The 26,932-nt window shown below is 42.2% G+C and overlaps 1 protein-coding gene across 10 annotated transcripts in view; it reads right to left on the minus strand.

The window, feature by feature from the left end:
• Nucleotides 1–26,932, minus strand: part of LOC117516856 (protein Aster-B-like) — a 61,716-nt gene that overhangs the window by 33,691 nt on the left and 1,093 nt on the right. For 5 of the 10 annotated variants that reach the window (XM_034177736.1, XM_034177735.1, XM_034177730.1 and 2 more), the window contains exons 3-5: nucleotides 13,494–13,752; nucleotides 12,698–12,718; nucleotides 7,989–8,009 (exon numbers count right to left, since the gene is read on the minus strand). In XM_034177736.1, the coding sequence (XP_034033627.1) occupies nucleotides 7,989–8,009; nucleotides 12,698–12,718; nucleotides 13,494–13,752 (301 nt within the window). Of the gene's footprint in view, nucleotides 1–597; nucleotides 978–7,988; nucleotides 8,010–12,697; nucleotides 12,719–13,493; nucleotides 13,753–14,511; nucleotides 14,850–26,932 lie in introns of those variants that run through there. The other 5 variants (XM_034177739.1, XM_034177737.1, XM_034177734.1 and 2 more) reach the window with 3 other exon arrangements.

The following is a 26,932-nucleotide window of genomic DNA, read 5'->3' on the forward strand; positions in this document are numbered from 1 at the left end:
GACAGTAGTGAGACCAGCTATGTTGGACAGCTTAGAGATGGTGGCACTAACAAAAAGACAGGAGGCAGAGTTGAAAATGTTGTGATTCTTAATGGGAGTGATGATGATGGACAGGGTTAGGAATGAACATATCAGAGAGACAGCTCAGGAGGGACAGTTTGGAGACAAAGTCAAAGAGGTGAGATTGAGATGGTTTGGATGTGCAGAGGAGGGACCCAGGGTATATAGGGAGAAGGATGCTGAGGATGGAGCCACCAGGCGGGAGGAGAAGGGGGAGGTCAAAGAGGAGGTTTATGGATGTGTTGAGGGAGGACATGCAGGTGGTTGGTGAGACAGAGGAAGATACAGAGGACAGGTTGAGATGGAAACAATTGATCTGTTGTGGTGACCCCTAACAGGAGCAGCCGAAAGAAAAAGAAAGAATACTGGAGGCCGGGCCAGGGTCCCTGCCTATCTCACAATGAGTGCTGAGATAGGCTCCAGCTCTCCCTCGACCCTTAACTGGAATAAGCAGGTTCAGAAAATGGAAGAGTGGATGGACTTCTGCTCTTTAAACTTATGTCCTCATGCCTCCATGTGTCTGAGAAAACGACTCACAGCAGGGACCAGTTCTGAGTCCAACTCCCACTGATGCCTCTGTTCCAGCTTGTCCAGCTGCTGTAAGTGGCTCTGAGAGAAACTCTCCCAGTTTATGTCAGTCTCTGAGTCTCTGGATGATAAACTCTGAGCCATCTTTGTTCTTCTCATCCACCTTTTATCTGGACTCTCTTCTTTGTGCATGTGTGTTTTATTTTGAATTTACTTTCCTCCTTTCATGTTGCTTCTGTTTGAGGTTCGGAACCTCAGCAACAGAGTAAAATTCACGTTGTCCTGGTGGAATGACTTCTTTTTTCAGTCCCACAGACAGATAACATGGTTGAAAGGATTTTTCAGATCTCATCTTCTCCAGTCATTTCCCACCACTTTTGTTTAAGAAAGAAAAACAACCATTTCAGAAAGTTGGCTTAAAGCATGCACAAACCCCCAAAAGAATATGTCGCTCTGACAGGAGTCAAAAGTCCATCAGATTACAGTCCATCTCTCCAGATTAGAACTCAGTTGCATTCATAAATAACCAGTCATATGACATACTCATCCTCCAATTCCACGATATGCAGATTCCTCTTTATGCAAATGATCGGGAATATCGTAACTTTTGCAATGTTGCGGGAAATCCAAGAACTTCATCAACAGAACGAAATGAGCTCTTCTGCAGACACCAGCAAACATTTCCACCATTTACATTTGGAACTGGCTGACACGTTTAGACAGGCTTGGTGTCTCCAGGATGTGAATTGGTTCCACCAATTTCCATAAAAATCGATTTGCTACTTTTAAATTTGGCAGCAACAACCAAAAAGTTACGCAAAAGCGTCCTTAGTGAAGCTTCTAAAAACAGGAGTTTGTCCTTGTGATTGATTACTTGAATACTCCAAAATGAAGCAACCTTGCAGGAATAAAAAGTCCCATTGAAAAAGCTTGGAAGTAAATAAACTCCAGACGGTGTTTGCTGGTAGATCTTCTCTGAGAGGTTCACCAGCTTCTGCTGGAGGTGAATTCTGCAGGTTCTGCTGAAAATGTGTGCAGTGAAATTGTCTCAGTTGAATGATCTGTGGTTCTAAGACGTCTCCTGATGCCTGTGTGATTGACTGCAATCCCACAGTTCTTATTCCTGCATAATTCAAAGGTTCCTGTGTCGACTTTTCCCTGTGACAGCGTGATTGTTTGGGAACAGTCGTGGAGGAGAGCGGAGTGGGCAGAGCCTCTGACAGTGTGTTTTTGTGGTTTGAAGTGAAAGAAGAGAAGGAGGGAGTTTCAAGGAGTTCACTAGAGTTCATGGTGGTTGTGTTTGTGCGTTTTAACCGACGCCTCCCTCAAGTGTTCACTGACTGGTTTTCTCTCTTATCTTGACTTTGGCCTGTCAGAGAGGATGACCGCCGGGGAGCAACACAAAAACAACAGGAAGCAGAGGAACCAATGCACATGGAGACACCGTGCCCGTCGAAACTCATCACTCACTTCCAAATATAAAAAAAACATCCACAACAACCAGTTTTACACAGTTTGGTATAAAGAGTTCACATGTTTTCAGACACACGTCAGAAAGTAAACACTGGCTTTTAAAAGAAATAAAACTGGATATTGGATGTGTATCAGTGAGGATTTTGTAGATTTGTGGTTGCAAACAATAATTCAGATCCATCCCCAGATTTAAAGGGGACATATTATCCACCACTTTACAGAGGTAACACAAATTATGTCTTGAAGAAGCATCCTGTTTTTCTATCTGTTGCTTTAAACGCACAGTTGCTGATGATGACCACGTCCCTTCTGTCTGTCTTCCACTAATCAGGTGGGTGTGTCATACAGAACTCAGATAAGCTCAGTGGGCGTGTCTCAAAGAGCAAGCGAGGCTTCTGTGACATATGTCACAAATGTTTAAAACATGCTGTTTGGCCTACATTTTCCCACTAAAATGATCATTTCCGCATAAACAATTTGTAGCACTTTGAATATTATATATATATATATATATATATATATATATATATATATACCACATCCATCTTGAACTGGAAAAAAAATTGAAAATATGACACAATCTCACTACTTTAATGGTTAATAATTTTTTTTTTTTTTTTGAGGTTTGTTTTTTTGGTTTGGTTTTTTTTTGCATTCATATGAAAATCAGGTTGTAGGTAAGCAACATATTATGCAATGATTTTAAAAGTAAGTAATTACCAGGAGCCTCATGTCAAACACTTGCATGGATTTCCTACTGAAATATGGCATACGCTAAAACCCGTACAGTCATATAATATCAGTGGTGGGCACAGTTCTGATAACCAAAAATGATCAAAGATAAAGTTTGTATTATCAGATTATCTTTTCAGATAACTTTGAAAACCGTTATCGGACTAATTTTCTTCTGATAAATTTTTGTCCAATAACTTTTAGACCGTTGACGTGGTAAACAAAAGTAAACAGATGTGTAGTTCTACCCTCTGCAAACAGAGGAAAGCTGCTTCTAGAAGAAACCACTCTATCCTCTGCAGACAAAGGAGAACTGGTCACCAAAAGGAAGAAAAAAAAAATGTTTTTTTTTTTTAAACCCATACTGAGATGCGGCCAATATCACCCAAGTCATCCAGAGGCATAAATTTTTAACTTATGGTTCAAATTTTAACCAAACTTATTTCGGACAAGTTATTTAAATTAATGTCACTTCTGAAGTTTTATAAAGTGAAAATATCAGATATATGTTTTAGTTTTAAAATAATGCGCTAATTTTTAAGGTTTTAGTGTGGGGCATTCTGTGTCCAGGTGCATTATGAGTAGGGTAATCTCAGTACGGTAATGTCAGTGCGTTCACGACAGGAGAAATGCATTTCAGACACTCTGATCAGGACAACAGCATTAAACTCTAGTGCCTAAAACTCACGTGAATATATTCTCTGGGTTTATAGACATTTTTATTGTGTTTCCTTTTATTAAATTCCACGCATCTTAAACATAGCAAGTAGCAACACAGATTATCTGGAATTTTGTTTTGGCAAGTTTTTAAGGTCTCTACTGCCATCTACTGGCCAGTAGTGTTCATGGCAGTATTCAAACTGAAGCTGGGCTGATATTTTCTCATTGTACGTTCAAAAACCACACGTCGGACTCATATTTCCAGAAGCAAAACTTAAACAGAAGCTTTTTTTTTCAAACTTAATTTACAAAAACTCTCAGTGGGAGACATCAAAGTTAAAAACAACAACAACAACAACAACAAAAACATTGAGAACTGCATTGATACGCTCTGATCAGGCTGCACTTTAACCGCTGCACATGGACAACAGCATTAACATCGCAACATAAACTATTTTTATATTGTGCCTAAAACTCTCATGAATATATTCTCTGGGTTTACAGACATTGTTAGTGTGTTTATTTTATGTAAACATGCGAGAATCACAGGCTGTCTCTCCATTATTTTCAATGGGAGCTGCTGTGAGCTACGCTCGCTTCCTGATCATGTCGTTCTGGAGGAAAGTGATGTTTTCTCTTTAACGTCTTGATTATTGTTCTTTACAACACTGTTTGTCCTCTTTGTTCCAGACTAATATATATAGTATGTCTGAAATTCGGTTTGCGTTTATTAAATTCCACGCAGATTAAACGTAGCAGACACGGATTATTTGTTATAATTGTTTTAGCAAGTTTTCAGGGTATCATGCATGCAGTTTCTTATTAACGTGATGAAAAGCATAAAAAATAAATTTTTGTAGTATAATATTCATTTACAATTGTCATCATGTAGATTCTCTATATGTTGTTTGCCTGGAGCGACTCTCTGGCATGCAAGGAATTATGGGATACATCTAATTTATTTTGACACCGGTTATATCAGACGGTTATCTAATTACAACTTGCCTTTTTTTTAAATGCCTTTTTTTACAAATAAAAAAATGGCATATTTTACAAAAGCACATTTATCTGTAAACACCAGCACACGACATACCTCACATTAACATGTTGGTTTACAAAGAATGAATCATCCAATCAGTGTGAGCAGAGGCACATTTTACCCAGAATGCCATCTGTCTGTGTTTGTTACAAAACTTCAGAATTAGTGCATTATTCAACATTAAAAGATATATGTTATATCTTAACTTTGCACAAATGACAGAACTGACATTAATGGAGTTATTCTATCAGTATTCATTTTATTTATACACCAAACCATAACCAAACCATTCCAAGACCTGATGGCAGTGCTGTGACTGGGTGGCGAGCTGAGCTTTGCGGCTCCTCTCAGTGGCTGCTGTGCTGGAAGCCATGTAGTTAACAGAAGTTCCAGCAGAGGGCAGGACGTTCAAAGCCAGATGTGCTGACTCATTGTTTGGGTCTGTTGTTGCTTTTGATGCTTCCAAAAGCGATTGTGGTGTTAAAACTCAAAATCAGCTTGTTAGTAGTTGTAAGTGTACCGGAGACAATATTGGAATTTATCAGTTTTCTGTAACTTCCGACACATTTTTGGGTGGTTTATTGTTTTAACTTTATCGAAGATAACTTTTCAGTTATCTGGTTATCTGTTATCAATGTCAATTTTTTGGTTATCTGTGCCCACCACTGTATAATATACAGATGTATCAAAGTGTGTGTACGCATGGATCCAAACACAATCAACCCAATCAACGTGGAACTGAGCGCACATGCAGACATACCAAACTTCCATGCCCCTATTTAAATATGCAGATCCATGTAAATATCCCCACTCTGTCAGATCAGTCAACATGAACACAGAAAAGAAACTATACTGAGTGTGAGCTACAGATGACTGGAAATGACATGGAGAATTGCAGCAATATTTTATTTAGTACCCTGTCAAACTGAATAAACATGAAATGGGGAAAAATGTGAGTAGGAGAGCATGTGTGTGTGAGGTCGTAAGCGCTGTGGGCTCAAGCAGTGCACACACAGTGAAGTAAAAGAAAATGAGGTCTAACCGCCACTGACAGTGTGTGACATTCACAACTTTACACCCTCGTGTTTTGACAAATACTGAACACAGGGAGAAAATCAGGGGCCTGTTAAGAATCTGCAGCTCTACTTTCACCATCAAGAAAAAACAAAACAAAACATTAATAATAGTAACAAAAAAACACATTTAAATGCGGACATGCCCACATGTGCCCACACTGGTTTTCATTCAGCAACCACCCATCATGCACCGTGCCAGCCTCTAGCCTATTCCTAACCCAACCCAATGCATTTGCGCATCACATATGATTTGAATATTGATGGAATTAAATTGTTTCAAATTAACAAAAAACAAATTAATCATGTGATGGCGCCTTTATGGCAATATGTGTGCTTTCAATAGCTCGATTACATTAGGGAAACCGGCTCTCGCTGCAAATTGTGCTTTAATGTTGGAATGTGTTGTACCTAGATGACATTCAGATGATTGTGTTCCACACAGCTGGCATGGCTCAGCTGAAGATTGACTGGCACACTCCTGACTGATCGGCCAGCTCCCGCTGGAATGCCCCTGTTGCCATGATGCCCAGCGTGGTCAGCACCTGTGTGGGCACAGACCACCCTCTCGCCATATTAAGCTCTGGGTCGGCCGCAGTTCTGTGCGCAACTCCAGTAACAGTAGCCTTGGTAATTGCAATGGGTTTATGAGCAAATTATTGTCATTTGCAAGTAAATCCTCACGTTCCCTGAATATACGCTAACATGAGATTGCACCATTTGCAAGGTCCTCTAACAATGCTAACACAGCCATTGTTAGTGCCATTTTACGCATCACTTTGCATATACTTTTATATCCATCCATATAACTGCAAACACGTGTGTGTGTTAATTGTTCATCAGTGTGTCTCTGATGTGCACATCACTCTGATGACTTCTTGTTTTCACACTATTAACAGTTCCCAGCATCACATCCATGTGTTGGAGATGGCACTGTAGCTGTAGAAATGTCCATACACCAGCCAGGTTTTTGCATGATGCACCGCACATTTTCATGGTCGTTTCACTTTTGATACATCTGAACATGACCGTGAAGACAGTGTACGCTACGTTTTAGTGTGTATGCAGCCTTTGTACATGAGTTCCCAGGTCTTTGTGTTAAGATAAAAAAAAAATAAATTAAATGAATGTTGCTTAATTTGCTATTTGATTTATAGGCTAGCCAAGAATTTATGGCACAGTACTGTGTACCACCATGACCTGTCTGGGGTTGTGAAGTTTGGACAGAAACCCCATTGGCATGTTTTCTAGTTTTTTGTTTGTTTGTTTGTTTTTTAATGAAACACTGCAAACATAATCTGAATAAAAATGAGCAAGAAATTTTCTTGTTTTGAGGGAAAATACAAAACAAATCCATCAATGGGCGAAGGACATTTTGTTTGGCTCGATTTCTTAATAATATCTTATAAATGTAGCCATTTTCAAATTGTAATGTGCCTTAAAACCAGAACAAATAGGTTAAAATTGAACAAAGTTCTGCTTATTACAAGCGAAAAAACTCTGTTCTTAATTGCTGTTAGAGCTTTTGTTCAGGTTTTATTGTATGCCTGGTGTGTGGATCAGTGCACGGTTCTATTCATAATGTGAAATGTGAAGTTGACAGTGATTAAAAATAGATGATTGCAAACTTATATTAGTGTTATTTCACAAGGTTTCAAATTTAGAAGTTGTCGTTGTCATTGGCATTACTTTAAAAAATAAGAAAAAAAAAACATCTTGATGCTCTGCTCGGATTTCATGCAAACCATTAAAACTGGTATAATCTATGTCAACATTAGCTGTCACATCATATTAACACAAAGCTAGATGTATGTTTTAAAAATGAAAATATCTTTCTTATGTAAAATTTACTTTTCAAGATTGTTTTTCTTTTATGGCAATAAATAAATAAATAAATAAATAAATAAAAATAAAAATAGAACAATTTCCCAGACACAAGCCATTTTTAAAATTCTTGAAAACACATTTTGCAGTGCAGACAAAAACTGAACTTTTATTGTGGAATACCAAGAACAGCTCTCCCGATCTCCCCTCAGTGTTTCCTCACACTTGTTTTATCAGTAACTCTTTTCTGCCTGCTTGCATTTCGTTTTTCTTCCTTAGTACTTTTTGTACCTTGTAGGAATTCTGACTTTTCAGAATTTTTGCAAGTAAGATAAGGTCAGATTTCTTGGTGTGGGATTCATGTCCTCACGCCAATTCATACAACTGATTAGAGTTTCTCCCACAATGCCGTAGGATTTTATGGCAGCTCTGTGTGAGGCTGCATCATGTGTCTGCGCCAGATTATCTAATTTGTTTTTGTTTTTCTGTGAGTATAACTTTACACAACAATGCAATTTAATATTTCATATGTTATTGATGACTGTATGGGAAAGGCACTCATCACATGACTTGAAAAAAGGTAGAAGGTGTGAACTTACATTGTACCAGCTCTGACTTTTCTGTCATCCCATCAAAGAGTCCATGAGAAGGTCAAAGCAGAGAAAAGAAGATTTAGAAAACTTTAAACACCAAAACAAATATGCAAAAACTCACATTTGAAGTCATGATGACAGAATTTAAAACTATAGATTTAATGTTATAAGCAGCACTCCCTATTTAGACCAATGTGAGGGCTATGGCAACTTGGCCACCATACTGGAAAGGCACAAAAGCACCTAATGTATGGACAAATAACATTTCTGGCAGCTAAACTTTTCATTATATAAGTTCATAGATTTCTACATTCAACAATGCTCAAGAGTCTTTACAAAATTTAAAACCTGAAAATACGTATTTATGAAAATGATTGTAGAACAAGCAAAATATATTATGATGTTCACAACTGTTAGACACATATTGCATTTTTGGGTACACAACAATAAATAGCTAAATACTAAGAGATCAAAATAAACATGTGTCCTTATCAAATCATCAAAATTGTTTTTAACAATTGGTAACATACATATATTATATCGGTCATAAAATTTGTCTTCATTAATGCAAATTGTCCTGCTTTTAAAACATATTTTTAAAAATGTATTAATACTTGTTTCAGGAATAGCTGAATTTATGCAATAAAACTTTGCAGTCTCAGTGGAGTTCCACTGGCTTGCAGTTGTGTCTGTCCCTTCCCAATATGGCAGCACTGACATGCAGCCAGGTTCGTAAGTAGTTGGAGAGTGATTTTATTTATAGATATATAATTTTTCCTCTGTACACCATGAAAATAGAGTTGAAACGTAATAATCAGCATGTCCTTGTTGCTTCAACTTGCAGCTTTAATTTGCAGGGTTTAATAAAAAAAAATATCACCAAACATTTCAGAATCAGAATCAGCTTTATTGGCCAAACATGTCTAAACATAAAGGGAATTTGACTCCCTTTGAACTTACATAGCAAACTTTATGTAGAACATTGTGTTCAAAATAGTACAAAGTTGTGCAATATATATAGTATAGATATGAATGACGTATGGGTTGTATGTGTATGTGTGTGTGTGTGTGTGTGTGTGTTATTTACAGTGATAAGATGTTGATCAGGATAACAACCTGTGAGAAGAAATTGTTCTTGTGTCTCATTGTTTTTGTGTTAATTTAGGAATCACACCCATTTTTCTACTCAACCCATTCAAGTTACAGAGGCCATAAGTATTAGACAAACTAAATATACAGATTATTGTAGATACAAGTGATCACTTTTACAGCCAGCTTTCTTGAGACAAGTCTGAAGTTGGTATTTGATGATTTGTATTTACAATAATTCTTATATTTAGTTTATCCAATTGCTTATGGCCTCCAAAAATGGAATGAATTTTGTATAAAAATGTCAATAACTCCAAAATGGTTAAATGTGTGTTTTTGCCAAACAAATCCTTGAATTACAGCTGAAAGTAAACACTATGAGCACATCTTGATTGTTTCACCTTAATACCATTGTGGTGAAGCACAGATGCAAAATTATAAATACTGTCACTGTCCCAAAACTTACAGACCTGACTGTACGCAACGTCTCTTTTATATTTTATGTTGATGTTTTATATCGATGCACTTATTTTATGGGCCACCAAATTACTCTGCCACAAAGGGTCAGCATTTCCTCACAACAAGGAACAATAAAGAGTGCAATATGTTAAACTTTACTCTTTATATTCCTGAGTCAAAGTGGGGGTTTAAAACAAATGTGCATACAGTATATTCCCAAACACAGCATTCTCATTTGGAAAATAAATGAGATTTGACTTTACAAATATACTTGTAATTTTACTGTACATATTTTGTTTATTTGCTTCTTTAATGTTCCTGATAGATCAGTATAGTTCAATCATTATTCAGAACTATTGTTTCTTTGAATTTAATACTACTACTACTAATAATAATAAACACTAAGTGAATAAATAAATGGCAGTTCATCAGAATAGACAGAAGCATCCACTGGGAGGGCCGGGAAGGGAGGAGCCAGGGGATGACATCACAAAGTGAAAGTGAAGCATAGCCAGCATGATTAAAGTGTCAAGAAAAGAAATAGGTTTCATTTGTCATATGGAAGCGTCTGAGATGTGGGATGATGGAGACATGCAGATGGATGTTGGGATGAAGGGCTGAAGAAAATTTTTGGTAAAAGGTTTAAAATGGAACCTGTAAATGTGAAAGAACTGGCACACTTCGAGGATTAGAGAAATGTTTTGTGGGGAGGATGATCTGATGTTCATGAAAATATTTCTTTCTTTTTCTGTAATATCTTAAGAACTGCAGTGGATAATTATACTCTTTAGAAAGCAATTATTATGGCAGTTTTTTTTTTCATTTACTTGTAAAGGGACCATGTACAATAAAAATAAATAAATAAATAAAAGTTTCCATTTGATGCATTGTATCGTTAAAGCTAATTTACATCTGCAGCCCCTTGGACTTGGACTTTTTAATCTCATAAAACTTTGTTTCACTTAGAGTAATTTGCTGAAACAACTTTTTCATGAAATGTTTCTTTGAAAATTAAAGAAATTTATTGAACGTCGTTACATTTGCACTTCAGTTTACTGGAGAGGAATGAACTTAAATTAGGTTTGATAAGTGTCCAACGACATTTAGTTCAATAATTTATTGAGAAAAATATTTGATACAAGGTTAATTTTTTTTTTCCGAGTACAATAAAACAAGTGAATTGCCCATAAGAGCAGGGACACAACTTGAAGTTGATTTTTGGCTGCCAGCCCAAGTTATTGTCACTGAAAGTTAACTCCTCGACTGACACTCGAGACCTTGCTGCACAGTTGAGCAGCTTTTCTCGCCATCTAGTGGGTGATGTGAGCATTTCAGCTCTCGTGGTGCATTTCCTAATTGAAGCCCAAAATTCTGTAAAATAAATAAATAAATACATAAATAAATAAAATAAATAGGTATTTATAAATGTCAAAAATGCATGAACACAATCACAGTAAAAAAGTTTGATTTTGAAAGATTTACAGTTCTTGAATTTTAGGACATGGAAGGTTTTGCCATACAAATGGATGGAAAGATGGTAAATTGTCTTGACAAGTTCTTTCAGCTTGCCATGTTTTCACTTAGGGGTCACCACGCAGATCAGATGTGGGACCTGCATCTTGATTGGCACAGGTTTACACTGGATGCTCTTCGCCACATTACATATAGAATGAGCACGGGTGGCATTGAACTGGGAACCTTTGGAAGCAAGTGCAATAACCGCTTGGCCACCACGCTACTCTGCCAACAGCCCAAAGTACAAGGCTGCTTTTTGATTAAATATCTTTATGCTTTGATATGCTTGATAACACATAACATAAACTCACCATATTAGCACGGTTAGCCACCATCATTTCAGAAATGATGGAACCTGTGGTGGTTTGAAGTGAGAAATTTCCCAGAGTTATTTATTAGGAAATATAACTTCCTATGGTTGATGTTTCTCAAATTTGAAATTGCACATTTTTATTTGCGAGTCAATACAACATTACATCTGGGTAGCGACTGGTTGAGCTAGCTAAATGGTGTAGCTCTGTTGATGACTAATGACTCATCAGTTAGGGTGGCTATAGTTAGCATTTTACGAGTTGAAAATACATTTGTGGAGATTGTGGTAACATTTTTATCAGGTAAGATTAGATTGTTCCAAGATCGTTATTAAATTTAAACATTAAACCTTGGGTTTTTTTTTTTTTGTGGTATACTGTTTTTGCTTGTGATTAGCTCCAGAATAGGCCCCTCCCAGTGATGTCACATGATAGCAACCAGCGGCCAATTCAGGTTATAAGCACATATGGCGGTGACGTGGATCTTGACTTGATCTCTGGAAGAATGTTCCAAAAAATATTTTGCCAAACATTGCCAATGGTTTTATACTTCAAAATTAAAATTTTTTTTAACCAATGGTGGGTACTTGATTGACAAAATTAAGGTTACAAAAATGTTGAGGCTATCTAATGTCAAGTATTTTTATTGGTAACCTCGCCATTTGTACTTCTAACTACCTAGACTAGGATTAGACTAGTGGTGAAGGAAGTACTTCCTCCACCACTGCCCTGGTTAAATGGGCTAGAACATTATTTGGTAGAAATTGGACTATAGTTCAATTGGGCAGTCTATTTTAATAGATTAGACTAAGTGACAAACCTGATGTAAAGTATCAGGGCTCGAGTCCTGTACACTGGCACTGGTACTGGTACTTAGGGTTTTCGACAGATCAGCCCTTGTGTTTCCTTGATTTGTTGCAAAATAACGATTTTTATTTGTTTCTTTGACTACCACTAATCCACAACCCCAATTCATTAACCATGTAAAAGATCCAACCATGAACACAAAACAAAGCTGAAATCTGCGCTTCGTGCACAGTTCCAACTTTTCAATGCGATCCAGCATGGCCGCCATTTTTCCTATGACATCATAAAGGAAGGGTCTATAACAGCCAAAGCAGGAACAAGTCACGACATTACCCAACTTCCAGTCTCATCCATACGGTTAGATAGTGCTAATTTACTGCTAAAATCTGTCACTATGGGACCGAGCAGTTATACTTCACACAAAACTGAAACAGGTTAAGGCAACTCAACACAGCAGGGTGGGAAAAGTTAAACAATTTAATTCCAGACAGGCTCCCAGGAAAGAGTAAAGATCCAGAAAAGGTTGGTGCTTACTTTAGTGTGCCGCTTGTGAAACTATTGCATGCATGAGGAGGAAAGAAAGAAAGAGATTCAAAACCAAACACAGCAAAAATACAAATGGAGCAGCTAAATGTCCGTGACTGTGACTGACAGGATGGCGCAGAAGCTACACAATTAGTCCAAGTTCAAACAAACTTAAATTCTGAACACAGGTACATTTTGTTAGAGACAAACTGTAACATTGGCATGGAATGACTTAATGACAATGAGACAATCATGAACTCTGTGGGCCCTATCTTGACGAGCTGTAGCACATGGACTGAAGTCATGTGCATTTGGGGCATGACTAGAACTTATCTATATGTAAAGTGCCTTGATATGATGTCTTTAATGGTTTGGTGACAAATAAGTCACATTTAATTGAATGTGATTGCCTCTTTCTTTTTGGACACAGGACCATGCTAACATGTGATGCTAGTTAGCTCAAAACCTAATACGCAATAGCACCTGAGCTAATAGAAAAGTCGAGGGGCATCCATACTTTGAAGCAAGTGATCCTATGATCAGTGCCAGCTACGGGTAGCAATCAACAAAGAAAACGTAAAAGAAAAAGTTCTGGTTTAAGGTACTGCACAAAGAATCCAAAAAAACAAACACAAAGAATAACTTTAGTGGCTATAGAAATAGCAGGATGCATTAAGAAGTAAAGTAAGTAAAGTAAGAAGTAAAGCAGAATCATCTACTGCACATCGTAACTTATTGCGTGTCTCTGCCTCCCTGCACATGTTGGCGTGTTTAGCTACAAGCTAACACACCTGTTTGAACTCACCTTGGAGTTCTTGCCACCGCTGCGCGTGCTGGTGTTGCCGGTGGGAACGGACTGGGAGTAGGTACGTTGCTGCTGGGACGTCTGTTGCTGAATCACCTGTTCTGGGCTGGTAGGGGAGCGGTCAGAGGCCTGGTCCGATGAGCCCTTCTCCACCATGGTGCCGTCGGACTCTGGGCTCAGCTGAGGTGTCGACGGGCGAGGGCCTTTCTGCAGGACGGGTGAGCCAGCAGGTGTGCTTCGGTTTGAGTTAGTGGCAGTACTGCAGAGGAAGAAGAGAGAGCTTGGAGTTTGGAATGAAGCCTGACAGCGGGATGCAGCGATATACTGCGACCAGGAATCTCCAGGGGATCCTGGAGTCGGTGTGGAATGGCTTTATCTCAAATGAATGGTTACTTTGGGAGACTTAGCTGAGGCATACAACTTACACTGTGAGGGAACATTAGCGACGACATGACGGCCATGTAGGCCTTTACTGAACCTACATGTTGAGGACCTCAGTAAGTAAAGTAGCCAAAGGACATTCCCATGCATCACCTCACTGAAGCAGATAGATGGCTACTTCTGAGAGGTGGGGTTGGACCAGTTGCCTGCCTGGGTGGTTGCCAACCAGGGCTCAAGGCAATTTTGTGTTACGTGGCACCTGTGCGTGCTCCAAGACCTGACCTGGCCTCTGACTGAGGGCTACTTTCAAACTAGATCAAACATCAAAGGACAACTAATATATAGAAGTTGACCTGTTGTTATTGCCTGTGCAGGTATTTTCGGATCCCTTGTCCCCATGTTGTTCCTCTGACAGACACAGAAAATACCAAACATTTGTGTGTCTGCAGTTCGTCACAGTGGTACTGCAGCACTGTGGGGTGAAAATGGATGGGTATCGGTATTAACCTCAGCTACACTACTGCAGACACAGAGAGTCTTCAGCGGTGTGCGGTGATGCTCGGGTCCCTCAGTGCAACAAAAACACACAACAAGCCGCGCGCGACGCACACAATTATTCGGAGAGTCATGAACCAACCTGGCAGCCATGGCCGCCCTCAGCCCCCTGCATCAGCCTGCCTGCTTCATTCATCCATCCATTCAGACGGCAACAACAGGACACAAGAGGAGACGGGGAGCTACAGAAAGGAGAGGCGGAGGAGAGGAGGAGGAGGAGAAGGAGGAGAGGTGCGGGGCTGCCTCAGAGAATCCTTCCAAACATGCCGTTCAAGTGCCACCTTCAACAAATGGCGAGACCTCCGCTTCATGCTTCCTCCCTGCTGCCCTCCATCATTTTTTCCCTGCAGGATGCTGCTCCTGTTCCTCCCCCCTCCTCTCCAGCATCATTCTCTTTGCTTCATCCCCCAGTGAGTCGCTTCCCGCCCACCGCGCTCTGATTGGATACTACAGCAGACTGCAGCCTGATGGGCAGTTAGCTCCTCCCTCTCCTTACTTATTCACGAGCTTCATGAATGGAAGCTGATGATGACGAGGGTTAACCCTCACTGTCACCCCACAGAGTCTGCTCCGCCCCCTCCACGCCCACCGTCTGACGCTCAGTGGGCGGGTAGTCTTTTATAATCTCGGCTTTTGTAACTCCTCTCACATAACCTGATGCCTCTTTGCACAAAATAAATAGGATGTTTTAATTTTTTTTTACCTTTTTATTACAACCCCAATTCCAATGAAGTTGTGTAAAATGTAAATAAAAACAGAATACAATGATTTGCAAATCCTCTTCAACCTATATTCAACTGAATACACCACAAAGACAAGATATTTACTGTTCCAACTGATAAACTTTTTTGTTTTTGTGCAGATATTTGCTCATTTTGAAATGGATGCCTTTAATACATTTTAAAAAAGCTGGGACAGTGACAACAAAAGACTGGGAAAATGAGCAGATATTTGCACACAAACAATAAAATAACAAAGAATCTACAAAATCAAATATAAACCTTTAAATGATGGATTGAATTCTTACATGTCTGTATGTAAACTTTATATATATATATATATATATTATATATATATATATATATTATATATATATATATATATATATATATAAATCTATCAGTAAAATTTTATCTTTGAATGTACAAATCACAGGATAAAAAGATTTAGTGACCGCCTCATCACACCAATGTGACCAAAAAAAAAAAAAAAAAAAGGATTTTAGACGACGTACCACACAGTCACCAGTATACAGTCAAGTTGGATTTTTTTTCATTTTTTAGTGTATTTACTTATTTTTGGTAACTTGGAGAAAAGTCTTTTTTTTTACTATTATCCCATGCCAAAGAACTTCCTGAGCAAAATAAACAAAATAACAGTATCAGGGGAGTCGGACTGGGGGGTAAAGGGTACTATGTACCCAGGGTCCAGAGCATGGGGGGGCACAAAAAACTGGCATTAAATACATTTTTGTGTTGCATGCTATTAATGTCCATACAATTCATGTTGTAAAAGAATATAATTAGAATGAATGTACGAGGATTACATCAGCCAAGCTTGAACCCTCGTGCGCATGCGTGAGTTTTTTCATGCCTGTCGGTGACGTCATTCGCCTGTGAGCACGCCTTGTGGAAGGAGTGGTCCAGCCCCCTCGTCGGATTTTCATTATCTGAGAAGTTGCTGAGAGACTGGTGCTGTGCTTGATCAAAATTTTTTCAAAAGCTGTGAGGCACATCCGAGAGGACATCACTCGAGAAATTCAGCTGGTTTTGGTGTAAATTTTAACAGCTGATGAGAGATTTTGGATGTTTCTATCGCTGTAAGGACTTCCCACGGAGCGGGACGTCGCACAGCGCGCCGAGGCGACGTCGTCATCCTGTTTCAAGCTGAAAACCTCCAAATTTAAGCCTCTGTTGACCCAGGACGTCGTGAGAGAACACAGAACTTCCAGAAGAGGTCGGAATCAGCAGTTTATCGGGACATTCCACTGTTAAAGGAGATTTTTTTTAATGAAAGACGTGCGGACGGATTGGCGCGTCGGTCGCAGCCGGCGCGGCGCGCCCGCCACAGGAAAGACACCTCCGTTGGAAGCCTTAAGGACAAGTTGGAACATGCCCTGTTTTTAAACAATTACTCAGATACTCACTCAACTGAAAGCCACCAAAAGCCGCCTGGATTTTACAAATGGTTATCAACACGGAGGTGTTTTTCGTGTGGCGGGACGCGCCGCGCCGGCTGCGAGCCGATGCGCCAATCCGTCCGCCTGTCTTTCATTAAAAAAATCTCCTTTAACAGTGGAATGTCCGGATAAACTGCTGATTCCTGTTGTGTGGGGCCGCTGAGAGGAGGGTACTGCTGGCCCACCACCAGAGGGCGCCCTGCCTGAAGTGCAGGCTTTGGACACAAGAGGGTGCTGCCGCCTCCTGGGAACAGCCGGGAGTGACAGCTGTCACTCATCAACTATGACAGCTGTCACCAATCACCACGTCATCACTCACCCTACAAGAGCCGGACGACATCTCCACCCCGCTGCCGAGATATCGTCTACCATTAGAGGTAATAATCCTCAGCCATATCTGTGCCGTATCACACTTCAACTGTTTGTCTGTCTGTTACAGGAGTACCTGGTTACTTGCGTCAGCTGGAGGCTGAGCTGGTCGGTGACGGCAGGGTGACGGATTGCACCCTTCACGATCAGTGAGACAAGTGACTGTTCAGGTTCTGTAAAAGACTGTGTTCATATTTGCGGAGGTGGAGGTGTAATTCCCACCTGCATGAACTGATGCCAAATATAGACATTCCACTGGTCGTCTAACGAACCCCCCTCACCATCCCCTGAAGCATACATAAGTCCCCCGGAACCGTACGGAGGTTGTGGAGAGACGTGCGCAGACTTCTTGATGCAGTGTATGCTTGTCTTTGCACAGCGTCCCATCATGTACGCGTCGGACTCAAGCCGGGTGGCTTATGTGATTAATTTGCTTCGAGGTGAGGCACGCGCCTGGGCTACGGCGCTTTGGAAGCAGAATTCATGGCTCCTAACGATATATACTGAGTTTGTGAGGGAGTTCAGACTGGTGTTTGATCATCCACATAGAGGCGAGACTGCGTCAATGGTGCTGCTGTCTATGAGACAGGGGCGTCGGAGTGCAGCCGAGTATGCAGTCGACTTCCGCATCGCGGCTGTCCAGCCGGCTGGAATGCTGCTGCACTGCGTGCCGCCTTTGTAAACGGAATGTCTCTGGTCCTAAAGGAGCATCTGGTGGCTAAGGATGAGCTGTGGGATTTAGACGGGCTTATCGACCTGGTTATATGATTAGACAACCGGTTAGAAAAACGCCGTTGGGAGCGAGACGAAGGACGTGGCCGGGCATGCACCATCCCTCTCCCTTCCGGGTCCAAAAAGGTTCCACCCTCCCCATGCTCCACAGCCTCAGCGCTCCGTGTGGCAACAGCTCCCCCTGCTGATGTTGCTAGGGACACGAGCAGGGCCAAAATGCGATCAGATGACAGAATGAGGAGGCTGGCCTGCAGAGAGTGTTTTCTCTGCAGCTCAAAAGAGCACATACAGAGAAACTGCCCCAAATGGCCAAAACGACAACACTCGCCTTTAGAGACTGGGCTAAGGGTGGGTCAAGAAATTCACGTGGGACACACACACATTTCTGCGCGGCTCCCAGTTACGATCCTGAGTGGGGATCTAACCCTTCAGGCCCCAGCACTGGTGGACACGGGGTCAGAAGGGAATCTGTTGGACAGCAGATGGGCAAGGGAGGTAGGGCTCCCTCTAGTGGCACTTCCTTCACCACTGAAGGTACAGGCACTAGATGGCACCCTTCTTCCATTAATCACACACAAGACACTACCAGTAACTGGTAGTGTCTGGGAATCATCGGGAGGAGATAGAGTTTTATGTAACTCCCTCTACCTCCCGCGTAATTTTGGGCTTCTCATGGATAATAAAACACAATCCCCGGATTGATTGGCCGTCTGGGGTTGTGGCTCAGTGGAGCGAAACCTGCTACCGGGAGTGTTTAGGATCCTCGGTTCCCCCCGGTTTGACTGCTAATGAGGAGGTTAAAGTCCCCCCCAATCTGATGGCGGTGCCTGAGGAGTACCACGATCTTGCTGACATCTTCAGCAAAGATCTGGCACTCCCTCTTCCCCCTCACCGGCTGTACGATTGTGCCATTGATTTGATTCACGTCCTGAACGCGAATCAATGGAGACCTACATCCGGGACTCGTTAGCTGCTGGGCTGATCCGGAACTCCACCTCCCCGATGGGTGCTGGTGTCTTTTTTGTGGGCAAGAAAGACGGCGGACTCCGTCCATGCATTGATTACAGGGGCTGAACGAGATCACGGTTCGCAACCGATACCCTCTGCCCCTGTTGGATTCAGTGTTCACGCCCCTGCATGGAGCCCAAATATTCACCAAACTCGATCTTAGGAATGCGTATCACCTGGTTCGGATCCGGAAGGGAGACGAGTGGAAGACGGCATATAACACCCAGTGATTCCCAGTGTCTGGGAATCATCGGGAGGAGATAGAGTTTTATGTAACTCCCTTTACCTCCCGCGTAATTTTGGGCTTCTCATGGATGATAAAACACAATCCCCGGATTGATTGGCTGTCTGGGGTTGTGGCTCAGTGGAGCAAAACCTGCCACCGGGAGTGTTTAGGATCCTCGGTTCCCCCCAGTTTGACTGCTAACGAGGAGGTTAAAGTCCCCCCCAATCTGACAGTGGTGCCTGAGGAGTACCACGATCTTGCTGACATCTTCAGCAAAGATCTGGCACTCACTCTTCCCCCTCACCGGCCGTATGATTGTGCCATTGATTTGATTCACGTCCTGAACGCGAATCAATGGAGACCTACATCCGGGACTCGTTAGCTGCCGGGCTGATCTGGAACTCCACCTCCCCGATGGGTGCTGGTTTCTTTTTTGTGGGCAAGAAAGACTGCAGACTCCGTCCATGCATTGATTACAGGGGGCTGAACAAGATCACGGTTCGCAACCGATACCCTCTGCCCCGGTTGGGTTCAGTGTTCACGCCCCTGCATGGAGCCCAAATATTCACCAAACTCAATCTTAGGAATGCGTATCACCTGGTTCGGATCCGGAAGGGAGACGAGTGGAAGACGGCATATAACACCCCGTTAGGTCATTTTGAGTACCTGGTTATGCCGTTCGGCCTCACCAACACCCCCGCAATGTTTCAGGCTTTGGTAAATGACGTCTTGCGGGACTTCCTGCACTGATTCGTCTTCGTATATCTAGACGATATACTCATCTTTTCCCATGAGACCCATGTCCAGCATGTACGTCAGATCCTGCAGCAGTTGTTGGAGAACCGGCTGTTTGTGACGGACAAAGAAGTGCGAGTTCCACCGCACTTCTTTGTCCTTCCTGGGGTTTATCATCTCCTCCAACTCCGTCGCCCCTGATCCGGCCAAGGTTGCGGCGGTGAGAGATTGGCCCCAATCAACAAGCCATAGGAAACTGCAACAGTTCCTCGGCTTTGCAAATTTTTACAGGAGGTTCATTAAGGGCTATAGTCAGGTAGTTAGCCCCCTGACAGCCCTGACCTCCTCTAAAGTCCCCTTCACCTGGTCGGATCGGTTCGAGGCCGCGTTTAGGGAGTTGAAACATCAGTTTTCGACTGCACCAGTTGTGGTGCAGCCCGATCCTAGCCGCCAGTTTGTGGTTGAAGTGGATGCCTCTGACTCAGGGATAGGAGCCGTGCTGTCCCAGAGCGGGGAGTCCGACAAGGTTCTCCACCCATGTGCCTATTTTTCACGCAGGTTGACCCCAGCTGAACGGAACTATGACGTGGCCAATCGGGAACTCCTCGCGGTGAAAGAGGCTCTTGAGGAGTGGAGACATCTGTTGGAGGGAGCTGCGGTACCATTCACAGTTTTCACGGACCATCGTAACCTGGAGTATATCAGGACAGCCAAGCGGCTGAACCCCAGGCAAGCCCGCTGGTCATTGTTCTTCAGGCGTTTTGACTTCCGGATCACCTACCACCCTGGGACCAAGAATCAAAGATCAGACGCCTTGTCCCGGGTTCACGAAGACAAAGTCAAAACAGAGCTGTCGGATCCGCTGGAATCCATCATACCTGAGTCCACTATCGTGGCCACCCTCACCTGGGACGTGGAGAAGACCGTCCGGGAGGCCCTGGCACAGAACCCGGACCGAAGAACTGCCTCTACGTCCCACCAGAAGCCAGAGCTGCAGTCCTGGACTTCTGTCACGGTTCCAAGCTCTCCTGTCACCCAGGGGTGCGAAGGACCGTGGCAGTGGTCCGGCAGCGCTTCTGGTGGGCGTCCATGGAAGCCGACGTGGAACACAGGGTGGATCCGCAGTGAAGCTGGGAGTTGGAGCTTCACTGCGGATCCACCCTGTGTTTCATGTTTCCAGACTCAAACCACACCTCACCCCTCTGTGCTCCCGGATCGGCACCGCCTCCTGCACGGATCATCGTCGGGGAGCCGGCTTGGACAGTGTGCCGGCTCCTGGACATCCGTCGGAAGGGCCGGGGATTCCAGTACTTGGTGGACTGGGAGGGGTATGAACCGACACCCCAACAAGCCTGGTCGGGCACCAGGAGGCACCCGTTGGGGGGGGGGGTCCTGTTGTGTGGGCCGCTGAAGAGGAGGTACTGCTGGCCCACCACCAGAGGGCGCCCTGCCTGAAGTGTGGGCTTCGGGCACAAGAGGGCTCTGCCACCTCGCGGGAACAGCCGGGAGTGACAGCTGTCACTCATCAACTATGACAGCTGTCACCAATCATCATGTCATCACTCACCCTACATGAGCCGGACGACATCTCCACCCCGCTGCCGAGATATTGCCTACCATTAGACGTAATAATCCTCAGCCATATCTGTGCCGTATCGCACTTCAACTGTTTGTCTGTCTGTTACAGGAGTACCTGGTTACTTGCGTCAGCTGGAGGTTGAGCTGGTCGGTGACGGCAGGGAGATGGATCGCACCCTTCACGATCAGTAAGACAAGTGACTGTTCAGGTTCTGTAAAAGACTGTGTTCATATTTGCGGAGGTGGAGGTGTAATTTCCACCTGCATGAACTGAACTGGTACGAGGAGTTACTGAGTGTCAAACACGCTCACCTCGTTTTCTGTTTTTGTTTCCTGCCAGCAGTACCAGATCCGACAACCGGAGACGGTGGCCACCTGGGGACTCAGGGCTTGGCGGCTCCAGTATCCTCCGGGTTCGGTGGCAGTGGAAATCTTGTGGGATCCGGCTCTTCTCTGGATGAACGTCTCCTATCCTTGAGCCTGCCCACACGTCACCTTTGTACTTTTGACTGTAATCCAAATTCTGCATTTGTCTGTATTTCGTTGTGCACATTTCACAACAGTAAAGTGTTGTATTTTTGGCTCATCTATTGTCCGTTCATTTACGCCCCCTGTTGTGGGTCCGTGTCATTACACTTTCCTAACAGATTCCGACCTCTTCTGAAAGTTCTCTGTTCTCTCACGACGTCGTGGGTCAACAGAGGCTTAAATTTGGAGGTTTTCAGCTTGAAACAGGATGACGACGTCGCCTCGGAGCGCTGCGCGATGTCCCGCTCCGTGGGAGGTCCTTACAGCGATAGAAACAATCCAAAATCTCTCATCAGCCGTTAAAATTTACACCGAAAACCAGCTGAATTTCTCGAATGGTGTCCACTCGGATGTGCCTCACAGTTTTTGAAAAAATTTTGATCAAGCACAGCGCCAGTCTCTCAGCAATTTCTCAGACAATGAAAATCCGATGAGGGGGCTGGACCACTCCTTCCACAAGGTGTGCTCACAGGCGAATGACGTCACCGACAGGCATGAAAAAACTCACGCATGCGCACGAGGGTTCAAGCTTGGCTGATGTAATCACATGTGATTCAAATCCATATAGTTTTTTAAAGAATAAAACTGTCGGTTTCAATAGACCTCATATATATATATATATGTTCTCCACTCAGATTGCAATAGCCAATCTCAGATTAGCCTTTCTGTCCATCATTTACCTGTATTTTGGCATGCTTGGCGCCAGAAAGTTATGTTGGATCCAAAGGGATCCAAAAAGGCTAGGACCAAAAGTTATATTGGATCGGTTCCCACTGACCAACAGCGTTAGAGCTTACTGCCAACAGCTAGCCAATCAGAGCGCGGCATATGAAGGTCAGGAACTAGCTGACAGACACTGGGTGAAAAAATGGCAACAAATATGTCAACAACACCAGAAAATCGTCTGCCAGCGAGGTTTGCTGAGTTCACAGAGGAGGAACTGGTGGAAATATTGAACTCCAAGGATGCCAAAAACACTAAGAAGGTAGACAAGCACGCTACTGACGTTTTAGAAGCATTCATCTGAATCAATTATATGCTGTTCACAACAAAATAAACTGATCTAATTTAATTGACTCTTTGTTGTTTGCTTAATTTGGGAGGGGGGTGGAGAACATAACAACTGATGGATGGCAAGACGTCCAACATAGAGAAATATTGGATGAAGAAAAGTTATATTGGACACGGCTACCCCTCGTCCAATATAACTTTTCTTCATCCAATATTTCTCTTTGTTGGACTCCTTACCATCATTATTTGTATTATATATATATATATATATATATATATATATATGTGTGTGTGTGTGTGTGTGTGTGTGTGTGTGTACACATAATTGGCAGGGAAAAGTTTATTCATGAATCAAGTTTTTTTTAAAAAAGATTTAAGAAAAAACGAATCTTAAGAATTCAGATTAAATGTCACTGAATGAACTCTTTATGTTAGTCGTCAAGATGGAAAGAGTTACTTACTACTTGTAAAGTACTTATTCTTGTTTTATATCAGTGACAGTCATTCCATGAGTGGAATCCACTCAGCCAATTGCTCAATTACAATGAATCAACCCCCCCCCCCCCCCCCCCCCCCGCCACAAAAATTTCTTGATCCCAGATCACAGTGGTGTTTAAATATCTTAAATATGTGAGATGAAATTAATCTGTATGTGTGTTGACTGCTGAAAAAGTCTTGTCCTGTTTAAAGGTTACATGATTTTTGTTAAATAAATAAAAGATGAGCCTACAGAGAGAGAAATTATTCATATTGCACAGCGCTGAACCCTTTACATGCAGTTGGTCCCATTCTGTCGAGTAACCCAGATTCCCAGTCTCCTCCAGGACGGGTCCTGATGATATGGCCTGAGAGAGCAGCAGCCAATGGGAATTGGAATGTGAGCCACTGAGTGGCCAATCACAGTGTGCTTCACTGACTCATTACAGATGCAGCCAGTAGCATGTGCCGTCACTGACAATGTTCTGATGTTCAAACAGGTGCAGAGGCAGAAGGTGAAGATGGAAATGTCAAAATATAAGGCATCCTGGAGCAAACGGTTAGCTTTATGTTTTTGTTTTTTCCTTATATAGTTATAGATCAACAAGAAAAAACATTGATTGTGAAAATACAGTGATGATCAAGTTACAAACCCGTTTAAAATATATGAATAAAAAATATGGAGTGAATAAAATGACCCTGAATGGAGTAAACAGGTGAAGATGAGTGAGTGAACAAGTGATTAAATAAAATGCTGTGGAAACGATGACATTTATTTAATTTTACTTTAAACATTTCTTTTTAACTTGTAACTGTATTTCTGCCAATCATTTTTTAAAATAAAAACCTGATCACCAATCCAATCATACAGAAGTTATTGTTGTTGATGGTGGTGTTTCTCTCTGCCATGGAAGTTATGTTTTTATCCCTGTTTCTTTATCTGTGTTTTTTTTTTTTTTTTTTTGTCAGCAGGATATCTCACAAACATATGATCACATTTAAATAAAATTGCAGTGATGAAAATATTGGTTCCAGGAATATTTTATATATATATATATATATACGAGGGCTGTCAATAAAGTAACGGTCCTTTTTATTTTTTTCAAAAACTATATGGATTTCATTCATATGTTTTTATGTCAGACATGCTTGAATCCTCGTGCGCATGCGTGAGTTTTTCCACGCCTGTCGGTGACGTCATTCGCCTGTGAGCACTCCTTGTGGGAGGAGTCGTCCAGCCCCTCGTCGGAATTCCTTTGTCTGAGAAGTTGCTGAGAGACTGGCGCGTTGTTTGATCAAAATTTTTTCTAAACCTGTGAGACACATCGAAGTGGACATGGTTCGAAAAATTAAGCTGGTTTTCAGTGAAAATTTTAACGGCTGATGAGAGATTTTGAGGTGATTCTGTCGCTTTAAGGACTTTTCACGGTGCGGGACGTCGCGCAGCGCTCTCAGGCGGCGTCATCAGCCTGTTCAAGCTGAAAACCTTCACATTTCAGGCTCTATTGATCCAGGACGTCATGAGAGAACAGAGAAGATTCAGAAGAGGCCGGCATGAGGACTTTATGCGGACATTCCACTGTTTAAGGACATTTTGTAATGAAAGACGTGCGCGCAAATTCGCAAATCTGTGTGCGCCGCGACAGGAAAAACACCTCCGTGTTGAAAACCATTTGTAAAATTCAGGCGGCTTTTGATGGCTTTCAACAAGTGAGTAACTGAGAAATTGTTTAACAGCTTGGGCATGTTCCAACTTGTCCGTTAAGGTTTCCAACGGAGGTGTTTTTCCTGTCGCGACCCCCCGCGGTCGGGTCCGGCCCGACATGCGACTCTGCCCGCACGTTCTTTCATTACAAAATGTCCGTTAACAATGGAATGTCCGAATAAACTCCTCATGCCAACTTCTTCTGAAAGTTCTCTGTTCTCTGACGACTTACTGGGTCAACAGAGCCTGAAATGTGGAAGTTTTCAACTTGAAACGGCGAGACGCTGCCGCCTCGAAGCGCAGATCGCTGTCAGGCACCGTGGGCCGTCCTTACGGCGACACTACCAGACCAAAATCTCTCATCAGCCGTTAAAATTTTTACCGAAAACCAGCTGAATTTATCGAATGGTGTCCACTCAGTTGTGCCTTATAGTTTTGAAAAAATTTTTGATCAAACAAAGCAGCAGTCTCTGAGCCATTCCTAAACAATGAAAAAAATCGACGAGAGGGTGGACGACTCCTCACTCAAAGACTGCCCACAGGCGAATGACGTAACCGACAGGCGTGAAAAAAACTCTCGCATGCCCACGAGGGTTCAAGCATGTCTGATGTAATCACACGTGATTCAAATCCATATGGTTTTTGAAAAAAATAATAAGGTCGGATACTTTTCTAATAGACCTCGTACATTGTGAGAAACTAAAAAAATTAGCTGTAACAAATTACATCAATTTTTTTAAGTTGATCCAAAGTAGCATTTTTTTCAGTGTATAGTGCTTTAAATGACTTATGTATGTTGTCTTCTGGTGATACATAAATTAACGAACATGTGAATTCATTCATTCATTCATTCATTCATTCAGCAATCAACAATATTTTGCTGAACAGTATAAACTTTTGATCACCTCTCTTGTCCTTTTGGTTGTATAGGTAGAGCAGAAAATGTTTATTCACACTAGATTTTTGTTGACCTTTGACTTTGATGTTTTTCTGAACCCATCCAAGACTTAACCATCTTTAGATATCTGTCCAAGAAATATTCCCACCAAGTTTGGTTAAGATCCACCTAGCCACTTTTATGTTATCTTGTTCAGAGACAGACAGACAGACACATACACAGGCCTGATTACAGTGTAGCACGGGGTAATGGATAGATTTTCTTGAAATTTTATGATCACATAGATAATGTTGTGGAAGATAAGTGATTCAATTTTGGAGGTGATCCAGAATATATTGTGGAACTGAGATCCAGAAGAATTTTTGGCACATAGCAACAAGTAGCTCAGTGGACGTTCTTCTTAATTTGTGCATATTCTCGGGTAACGCTGCTCTAATTTTGTGGTGGGCTAATGAGGTGAAATGATGAGCAGCTATCCCACCGGGTGCTTTCTTAATTAGAAAGAAGAGGAATGCAGTCATTTTGAGTCCTTGTTCACATACATTTGTCAGCTTCACCACCTGATTTACTTCTGATGTTTTAATAGCTTTCAAATAGTATCAGTGAGGCAGATTAAAACATTGATTTTTATTATTTATTTTTGAGGCTTCGTGTCTTTGGTTAACCTATGTCTAACTTCTTCCCAAAACATTTTTTTTTTCCTGACCCTTGACTGGATTATACTTTGGGTGATACTAATTTATTTATATGCATAGAGCAGGATACATGTGGGGACACATATGCATTTCTTAGTCATATAGACATGGAAATGCAGACCGACACTGGGCTTCCTACCATTTTTTTAAATCTCAAAGTCAGAGGGCCCTATCTGTGAGGTACACAAAGCACATAGCACATATTAATTTGGGGTGTGCTGAACACCACTTTGCTATGTTTCACCAGCAGATGGTGCTGATGCCAAGAGGTGTTCTAGCCACAGACACTAGGGTATTTGGGTTTTATCCTCGCTTGCCTGTCATGCCGGTGCCTGTGAGTTTCAGTCTGGTTAGGCACAGAA

Source organism: Thalassophryne amazonica, chromosome 9 (assembly GCF_902500255.1).
Source record: "Thalassophryne amazonica chromosome 9, fThaAma1.1, whole genome shotgun sequence".
In the NCBI taxonomy this organism is placed as follows: Eukaryota; Metazoa; Chordata; class Actinopteri; order Batrachoidiformes; family Batrachoididae; genus Thalassophryne; species Thalassophryne amazonica.